Source organism: Triticum dicoccoides, chromosome 4B, assembly GCF_002162155.2.
Source record: "Triticum dicoccoides isolate Atlit2015 ecotype Zavitan chromosome 4B, WEW_v2.0, whole genome shotgun sequence".
NCBI classification, from domain to species: Eukaryota; Viridiplantae; Streptophyta; class Magnoliopsida; order Poales; family Poaceae; genus Triticum; species Triticum dicoccoides.
In genome coordinates this window covers 256842479-256852358 of record NC_041387.1, presented here as the reverse complement: position 1 = coordinate 256852358, position 9880 = coordinate 256842479, and the positions used below count along the sequence as shown (strand labels likewise).

The window sequence follows — 9880 nt, the reverse complement described above, 5'->3', positions numbered from 1 at the left end:
TAAACCAAACCCAATCTCATAAGAACCAGCATCCAAATTTGTCAGAGCAAAACTCCCTTACTGTTCAAATAGTTCTTGCATGTCTATTGTTTTGAAGAATACACATAGACCATATGTAATAGACCAATAAGCACCAAACAATAAGCACAAACTTAAGAATTATATTAAAATTTAATGACAGCAAGTACAAAATTGAGGTAGAACTTCCACTATATGTAATACATATATGCTAAAAACTATAAGTACTATGATAAAACTATGGAATTGTGGTATCAATACAGAAAATATGTCAGTTTTGGGCCGTGTGGCTATGCACAGCGACGAATAAAACTAGGGTGCAAGGAAAATGGACATGTAAGAAGAATGAACAAGAGGAAAACCATCACATAAGAGATTGGGTCATTTATCACAGAGTGACATGAGAAAAGCCTGGTATTGACAAATGGACCAAGCCTGGGTTCCTGACAAGTGCTAACAGATGTCAAGGGCACTTATCCACACCTTAAGGACATTGGTTGATTTGAACCTGGGATCCTTTCTTGTTTCTTCGCATAAATAGAGTGCACCTTCAACAAAATAAATGTGGTGCTTCACATGAATGATTGCACAAATTTTAATCATCTGCACTGACGCCCAATTTTATCTTCCAAGTTGAGATGAGTTAGAGTCTTAGAGAACAGTCCTTAAGTCTGTTTACCAGTGACTGATGGGTGATCTTGACAAGTCTGCTTTATAAGTTAACACTGTTAGTAATATTAGCTTGTCTGACGAAGTATACAAAACCACTGAGAAAGGCTACTTGGGCAGGGTGGACTGTATATGGAGAATCTGGAAATAAGAGGTGAATGAAGATTCAGCATTTATTGTCCTAATGTGAAAATGATTCAAGCCCGTGATTAAAGATATTCATACTTCACAAATGCAGCCTCCCTTCCATTGCCACCTTTTTCACTTGGCAGGATGAACAGAGAAAAGGACCGCCCCAGGGGTCAACCCGTGAATGATGCTTCGGCATGTTGCCATGAACAGAGACACCCTCACCAGGTTTCATCTCCAATTGGCAGACTGCACAATCATGCAGCTTGAACATATTTCCGGCTGGATAGTTTACATTCAACCTGGAAACCAGTTAAAAGTGATAGACTGTACTTTAAGAAATTATTTGCATAGTACATATCCTAGTTAGAAATCTTAATAGCGGAAAATAGTCATCAAGTATATATGATTTAAAATGAATAAGGAGAAAACAATTGTTCAATTTGGGGTAGATACATGAACTTAATACAAGGAAGAGATTCCTTGTTTCAGGAGAATAACCAAATAAACTGACACATTTTTTTTCTCCAATGCACAGGAGAGCTGTGCATCATTATATTAAGAAAGAAAGGAGTCTAATAAGACTCTTACAAGCCCAATGGGGCAGCGTTTAAATACACAGGATCACCGAGAAAGAAAGAAAGAAACTACTTCGACCACGGCCCTAAACCACACAACCTATGGCCAAGTCCCCCGCAGCCCTTTGGCCCCGGCCATACACCACAAATGGGCCCCATCCCTAAGGTTCTGCATAATTAAACTAAGACTAGGAAGAGCCCCCTCAAAAACACATCCATACCTATGCTTCCAAATCCACCAAGCTACCAACACAACTAAAGAATCGAAACCCTTGCGGTGTTGTCGAACCACTTGCTGCCTTGCTTGGCGCCACCAATCAGTAAACGCAAGATCGTTTGGCCTTGGAGTGTGCTGTGTAACCCAACCAAGGACAGCACAGAGAACCGAACTTCTCTAGAGAACACGCATGCAGTGAGCAATTGTTATATGGTTTCCTCCTGGTCATAGAGCACACATTTTTCAGGGTGGTCAAGACCTCGACGAGCCAATCGATCAGCAGTCCAACATCGATTTAGAGAGGCCAGCTAAATGAAAATTTTGCAACGAGGTGGAGCCCAAGTTTGCTAAATTCCTTCCATGGCTCAAAATCAACAGCCCCTAAGAAGAAACGACGATAGGCTGATCTGATCGTGAGCTCTCCTGAATAAGTTGACACATTCACCTACATCTATTGACAAATGAAAGTAAGATGACAGGAATGCACTAACAAGTGTCAGTGACACCTAAGAGGACATCTCCGGGACATATATGATAACACTAATATAGTATACTGATGCATGTACCCAATATACTCTTCTAGGACAAACTTCGAAATTCTACAGTGTATTACAGTAATGCTAACCTTTGAGCAAGCATTGCGGACCCCTCTTCGTATAGTTCCTCTACAACATCAGGTTCAAAACACCCATTGTCTGTCTGTTCTTCAGATAATTCGTCTGAGGGCCTCCATCGGAATAATGCTTTGATGCCTCCTTTCCCATGCCTCTTCAATGGAGGGCTTAGCTTTTCTGGAGGTAATATGTCGACTACTATGCAGGTAGTATCATCTCGTAGTCCTTTTGAGCTCACAGCTTCCTACATAAGATAATGGCTTATAAGTGTACCAAGATATGCACTACGCCAGGAAAGGATACACCTGGGTGTAATAAAATTTCAGTACTTTAACAATTCGATTCACAGCAGCTTCAGCTGGTAGCCCCCTGGTGTAGTTCAGGGCTTCTTGAAAGTGCAGTGCATCCCACACACCATCACTAGCAATGACAAGCCGCCCTCCGGCATTGGATAGCTGCAATAAGTTTGGATGCATCAAATCTCAGATCTGTTATGATCGCAAGAATGAGCTGCTTTAATCTAAGAAATCATTGGTCTTTATATGGTATTGTTGGTGTCAGATATTATTTATAACATGACAGAATCTTTTCCACCAGTGGCTCTAATATAAAAAAAAGTCTGTTGATTTAACACCTTTACTTGCTTCACATGGGGGACAGGAACTATGTATTCTCCAACGTCGGTATCACCAATTGACCTTGACAAACACAATCCGCCTGGCCAACATCTTAGTGGACCGATCTGAATAATGATTGCAGAGGGAAAAAGTAAAATAAAAATAGTCACTGGAACTACATTTGCAGTACGGTATATCCAAGGAAAGAAAAAATTATAATTAACAGTCTAGGAGACAGCTGTTAACTTGGTAACTGACAAACATACACAAATGAAAAGAACATACCCCAGCACCTCCAGCAATATTTATTCTCCCAACCTCACCACCACTTGCTGTTACACGCTCCACCCTGTAGTCATTGACCTTAGTTTAATCCCAAAGCTAAGGATATTACATGAATACAATGAAGCCTGGATGTATGAACATACTCCTCCTCATTGACATCCAGGCGGTGATCAGCAGACAAGAAGTAAACTGAACCTTCAGCAGATTCTAGAATACAACGCGAATCACCAACTGATGCTACAGTGACAACCCATCCATCTATTATAACAAAAGTTACCGTGGTTCCTGAACGTGCAGCTGAAAACAATGTTGCAGTCAATTCACACTGCAGAGCAACAATACTGATGATACTATGCAATATAAGCAGCTAAAAATCATAAAGGTACCATCAATGCAACAAACAGTAATATGTTTAGCTTTGCAAAGATCACCCAGACATTGATAACTATTGTTTTATCATGGATGATAAATATGTATAACTGATATCCTATTAAGCAAATAGTACTTCTACATAAGAACATGTAATAAAGGGAAGATACATTTTCGAAGAGCGGGTAATGCTATAAACCTCCACATTATGATCATGCGTACATATATCATCCCTTGCAGTACTTAAAAGTGTAAATCTAATGAAAGAACAATACCTTTTGTTTGGAAGTCTTTATCTGTTTTAACAAAACCTGCAACTAGTGCCCTTGGCAATGCCGCTGTCCACTCCTCACTTGTAAGATTTGGAGGAATAGCAGCTAACACATTGTTTGGGAGATTCTCCCTAGTGTATACTGCAGCCGCAGGTCCGTTGTGGCCATCAACAATCTAGGAAGAAGCCAGAATAATAACTCAAGTCAGACTAGCAACCACTTCAGTTGGTGTACGCACAACTTAAAAATAGGTGACAGTATAGTGATAAACTCAGTGTAGAACTGCATTTTTACAGGAATAAATTCATTGTGACTTGGGCTTGCCATTATTGAATGCCAAGGGATCTTGCTGAGTTCATATACAAAAATTAATAGGACTAAATAGATTTTTTGAGAACTGCTGGAAGCCTAAAAGATCTAGCAAAGCTAGGGTGTCCACTATGAATGTACCTAAACTCAATAACCTTCTGACTACCGAAATGACCAGACAAATAACAATGAAGGGCCAGTAAAATATTAGCTGACAAATGCCCCCGTGTGCCTTGATGCAAACACACCGCAAAATAAGGCCTATGACATGGTCCTCTATGTAAAAGTCAAAATATTAGACTACAGCAAGCAAAAAATATTCATGGATCAAAACTTTCAAAGAGGTTGAGAAATGACGCCTTTTTCACATATTGACACTAACACATTCTAAGTTACAAAAGATGAAACAGCCACATGGTTCATCGATTTCAAAGGCATCACTGTGAGGCTGTGAGGTCTAGTTAGGCAGGCTTTATGCGAATTGGAGTATGTATGAACAACACTTTTATTTGACTTGTCTCAATGGGCTTATTGCAAAAACAAAAACGTATCGGCAAATTAAGGAGAACCAAAGCATTGAGGGCCGAAGCATTACCACAAACATCGAGATGGTGTCATCGCCGCCTGCATTGTCACCGGGGCCCTCGCCTGGAGTGCGGTGGCAATTGGCCACGAGAAGCGTGAAGTCCTCCCCTTTCTTGCTCTTGCTCGCCTCCCCAAACAGGATATCCGGCTTCTCCACCTTCTGGTTGCACAGCTCTCGCTTGAGGAGCACGGCCAGGGGTACACCTGATCCATCTACCTCGTTGTGCACCTCCATGGGCCTCTCCCACACACCGCAAATCCTTCAATTCCAAGAAAACGGACAGGAGATAGATCTATTAGAGGGCAAGAAATGCGAACAAGGAAACAGCTCCCAAATCGATTGAACAAATTCTTCTAGAGCATCACGGCGGAGATTACCTCTAGTGGATCGACCCGGAGATGTGGCCGAATTCGTTTCCCCCCTAGCCAGACATGAACTCCCAACCACAACTCTGAGAGAAGTGGGGAGATTTTGGGGGTTTAGAAATACGGAATGGATTAAGAAGGGGTCGATCTGCTGGAGGAGGCAGAAATTAGTTAAAGCCGTTACTGGAACCGCTGGACACGATGCAACCGCTGCCTGACAGCTAACACCTCTCATAGTACTATTACTCATGTTTTATTTGGACCACATCGAATATGACTTATATTAAAACTACTCCTAAAATCTAAGAAGTGGCCGTGCACCAACTAACACAGCCGAGCGGCCGCTTCCTGGCCGCACGATCGCGCCAGCGATCGCGCCCGGATCCGCCAGGTGCCACCTGGTCTGGATTGGCCCCGCGCCGCGGTCGTGGGCGGTTTGTCCATATCCGGACGTGGCTAGGCCCACCTGTAAGCGGTAGAGGAGGGAGTAGTGGGGGTCGTGGGCGGCGGTTTCGAAATCAGTGCCTGAAATCCCTCGCCCGCAGCGTGCTCTCTCCCCATTCCATCTTCGTCTTCCTCCTCGCCATCCTCTCCACCGAACGGGCGCGATACGGGGGAGTCGCGGCGGAGTGCTCAGGTCGACGGCGGCTTGCGGGTGGTTCTCCGCGCGGGGGAATCACTGCTGCTCCTCGCCGTCGGAGGTATGCTCGCCTGCGACTTCTACATGCTTCTCCTCCCTCTCTCTATCTCGCGGAGCGCGGATGGTGCCGAAATGTGAGGGGAATGCTCACTAGGGTTCGGGAACGGTGCGAACTACCCCAGCTTATCCTCGATTTTGGTCATGTTGAGGTCCCTTCTCCTCTCTCGTAGCACGCACCCAACGGTGGTCGGGATCTACAAGGACGCGTAGTTCACGGCACGGGGTGGCTGGCCAGGGTCAACGTGTAGTTCGCCACGGTACGCGGTAGTCATTAGGTAGCAGGGGATGCATGTCCACGGCGCCCGTTGCACGATTTTAGGGCGATTTGGCTGTTTAGTTTATGTTGCATTCAATTTTGCAGGGGTTTGAGATTTGTTCATGATTCTTAGTCATTCTGCAAGTTGTATTTAGATGTGTGCAATGATGTATGCAATGCATTGGCTGATTTGTAGTTGGTGTTCAGAGATTTAGGTGGTTAGTTGCACAAAATTCTTCCCAGTTGGTGCGTCCATATAGTACTTGGCTGTCCATATGCTCTGCAGTTGCAGCAGTTGTTTTGGTCAGTTGGCTCACTTTTGTACTAGTTGGTTGTGTATACGGTGTTCAGTTGCACAAGTTGCCTGCCCAGTTGGCTGCATCACTTTTACTAGTTGGCTGTTCATATGTTATACACTTTGTGCTAGTTGCTCTGTTTAGTTGACTTTGTTGTTTCCCCCTCCGCTGTGTGCAACTAGGGAGTCTTGTTTGTGCAATTTAGCACCAATGCTTGCCAGTTTTCAAATATAGTCTACCTAATCCATCAGCCTTGTGGTGGCTGTGGTGGTTCATGTGTTTTCTCCTGCTTTGTGCAACTAGGGGCCCCTTGATTGTGCAAATTAGTACCAATGCTTGCCAATTTTCCAATTTAATTTTTCTCAATGTGCAAGTCTTTGTTGTGGATGTGGTTGTTTTCATGCGTTTCCCCTCATGTGCAACTAGGGACGCTTATTTTTGCAAATTAGCACTGACGGTTGCTAATTTTTCAATATAGTATACCCAATTGTTTTGCTAGATTTTCTGCTTTGCATTTTTTGCTTGTTCCAGTTTGCACAAGTTATCTTACTGAGCTTGTTGCCTTTAGTTAACTATTTTCTGCCTAGTTATTACTTGTCACAGTTGGCAAGTAATACCTAGGCAGAAAATAGTTAGTTGGCTTATATGTTGTCCAGTTTGCACAAGGTTTACTGCCCAGTTGGTTGCATCATTGTAGTAGTTGGTTGTCCACATGTTTTTTGGTTTTTTGCATTTTGTGTCCTGCTTATGTGTAGATGTTTGCAGATCAAAGCAACCTTCTATGATTTCTCTAGTTTGTTTCCGCATCTTCTAACTATGTTTTCTTTTGTTGTATTTCCTCTCGCAGGGCAAGATGGTTATAATAGGAGGAGATGCGGATGGCAGTGAAGAAGATGTATTTTTTTCACTTTTTCTGTGTTTTTGAGTTGTTTTCAACTTATGCACGTGTACTAATGTCCTTTTTCATGTTTTCTTTTTGGGCTGCTTAATCAGCATTCTGGAAGTCAGTCGCTTCACCGGAGGTCGAAGAGTCCTGCTAATCGCGAGCCACGACCTGTGTGACGCCCCCGATTCAATCATACACTAATCATACACGCAAACGTGTAGATCAAGATCAGGGACTCACAGGAAGATATCACAACACGACTCTAAAAGTAAAATAAGTCATACAAGCATCATATTACAAGCCAGGGGCCTCGAGGGCTCGAATACAAGTGCTCGACATAAACGAGTCAGCGGAAGCAACAATATCTGAGTACATATATAAGTTAATCAAGTTGCCATAAGATGGCTAGCACAAACTAGGATACAGATCGAAAGAGGCGCAGGCCTCCTGCCTGGGATCCTCCTAACTACTCCAAGTCGTCGTCAGCAGCCTGCACGTAGTAGTAGGCACCTCCAATGTAGTAGTCGTCATCGACGCTGGCGTCTAGCTCCTGGGCTCCAACATCTAGTTGCGGCATCGGAGAAGAAGAGGAAAACGGGGGAAAAGAGGGAGCAAAGCAACTGTGAGTACTCATCCAAAGTACTCGCAAGCAAGGAGGTACACTACTTATGCATGGGTATATGTGTAAGGAGGCAATATCGATGGACTGAACTACAGAATGTCAGAATAAGAGGGGGATAGCTACTCCTATTGAAGACTACACTTCTGGCAACCTCCGTCTTGCAGCATGTAGAAGAGAGCAGATTGAAGTCCTCCAAGTAGCATCGCATAGCATAATCCTACCCGGCGATCCTCCCCTCGTCGCCCTGTGGAAAAGCGATCACCGGGTTGTCTGTGGAACTTGTCTGGGTGTGTTTATTAAGTATCCGGTTCTAGTTGTCATAAGGTCAAGGTACAACTCCGGGTCGTCCTTTTACCGAGAGACACGACTATTCAAATAGATAAACTTCCCTGCAAGGGTGCACCACATAACCCAACACGCTCGATCCCATTTGGCCGGACACACTTTCCTGGGTCATGCCCGGCCTCGGAAGATCAACACGTCACAGCCCCACCTAGGCACAATAGAGAGGTCAGCACGCCGGTCTAAATCCTATGCATGCAGGGGTCTGGGCCCAGCGCCCATTGCACACCTGCACGTTACGTGGGCGGCCGGAAGCAGACCTAGCAACCTCCATTACAAAGGAAGTCACGTTACGCGGTCCAATGTGGCGCGCGCCGCCCAGTCGCTGACGTCACGAAGGCTTCGACTGATACCACGACGTCGAGTGCCCATATCTTTCCCACGTAGTTGGTTAGTGCGTATAGACCAAATGGCCAGACTCAGATCAAATACCAAGATCTCGTTAAGCGTGTTAATTGATGTAACCGCGGACACCGACCAGGGCTAGGCCCACCTCTCTCCTAGGTGGTCTCAACCTGCTTGTCGCTCCGCCACAAAGTAACAGTCGGGGACCATCGGGAACCCAGGCCCACCTCTACCAAGATGGAGCCACCTATCCTTCCAGCCCCCACATCGGAATCACTTGCGTGTACTCAACGAGCTGACCCGACTTTAGTCACCATCTGTATAGTATGTATATATGTATAGTATATACCCGTGATCACCTCCCGAGTGATCACGACCCGATAGTATAGCAAGGCAGACTGACAAGAATGTAGGGCCAGTGATGATAAACTAGCATCCTATACTAGGCATTTAGGATTGCGGGTAAGGTATCAATGAATGTAGCAACAATGACAGGCTATGCAACAAAATAGGAGTAACCGAACAGTAACATGCTACACTACTCTAATGCAAGCAGTAGAGAGAAGAATAGGCGATATCTGGTGGTCAAGGGGGGGGGCTTGCCTGGTTGTTCTGGCAAGTAGGAGGGGTCGTCAACCCCGTAGTCGAACTGGGCAGCAACAGCGACGGTCTCGTAGTCTACCGTAGAGAAGAGGGAGAAGAAACAGTAAATACAATGCAAACATAAGCATGACGATGCATGACATGACAATGAGCCGGGTTAGGTGTGCCCTAACGCGGTAGTTGGTGATACCAGCGAAAGGGGAAACATCCGGGAAAGTATCCCCGGTGTTTCACGTTTTCGGACAGATGAAGCGGAGGTGAAATATTGCAGGTTCACTATGCTAGGGACACGTGGCGGACGAACGGGCCGCGTATCTGGATTCGTCCCGTCGTTCTGAGCAACTTTCATGTACAAAGTTTTTCCATCCGAGCTACGGTTTATTTTATATTAATTTAAAAAAGATTTTATCTTTTTCTAGAATTAACAGAATTAATTTAATTAAAAAAGATAATTATTACTTCAGCATGATGTCAGCATGACGTCAGCAGTCAACATTGACCGTTGACCTGGTCAACTTGATAGGTGGGTCCCACGTGTTAGGGACTGTTTAGCTCATTAACAGTACTTAATTAGGTTAACTAGTTATTAGGTTAATTAATCTTAATTAGTTAATTTAAACAGAATTAATTAAGTTAAATATTTAGTTAATTAATTAATTGATTGATATTTTTTATTTTTATTTATTTTATTTTTAGTTCTTTTTTATTTCAAACGTTCTGGGGGGCCTTAGCGGGCGCATGGGTGGTGGTTAACGGGGCGGCGCCTGAACGAGGGGGCGGACCGGGCCGCAGCGGGGGGGAG

General features: G+C 44.4%; 1 protein-coding gene across 3 annotated transcripts; it reads right to left on the bottom strand.

Moving 5' to 3' along the window:
• Positions 1-227: 227 nt before the first annotated feature.
• LOC119295931 (probable protein phosphatase 2C 12) lies at positions 228-5251 on the bottom strand. 3 transcript variants are annotated; one of them, XM_037574353.1, is made up of 10 exons: positions 5041-5250; positions 4673-4922; positions 3772-3943; positions 3271-3412; positions 3128-3191; positions 2860-2967; positions 2555-2680; positions 2237-2469; positions 913-1118; positions 228-828 (listed from the first exon to the last, which is right to left on the bottom strand). In XM_037574353.1, the coding sequence occupies exons 2-9, from the start codon at positions 4895-4897 to the stop codon at positions 914-916; spliced, it is 1275 nt and encodes a 424-aa protein (XP_037430250.1). In that variant the 5' UTR covers positions 4898-4922; positions 5041-5250; the 3' UTR covers positions 228-828; position 913. The 3 variants fall into 3 exon arrangements, with proteins under 3 accessions (XP_037430250.1, XP_037430249.1, XP_037430251.1); XM_037574352.1 differs by having other exon boundaries at positions 3271-3424; positions 5041-5249; XM_037574354.1 differs by lacking the exons at positions 228-828; positions 913-1118 and adding an exon at positions 1186-2062 and having other exon boundaries at positions 3271-3424; positions 5041-5251.
• Between the last annotated feature and the right edge of the window lie 4629 nt (positions 5252-9880).

Coding starts and splice junctions, on each gene's coding strand:
- LOC119295931 (XM_037574352.1), bottom strand. CDS start 4,897: ATGGAGGTGCACAACGAGGTAGATGGATCAGGTGTACCCCTGGCCGTG. Junction 3,944..4,672: donor ACACCATCTCGATGTTTGTG/GTAATGCTTCGG, acceptor GCTTCTTCCTAG/ATTGTTGATGGCCACAACGG. Junction 3,192..3,270: donor CTGGATGTCAATGAGGAGGA/GTATGTTCATAC, acceptor CAATGACTACAG/GGTGGAGCGTGTAACAGCAA.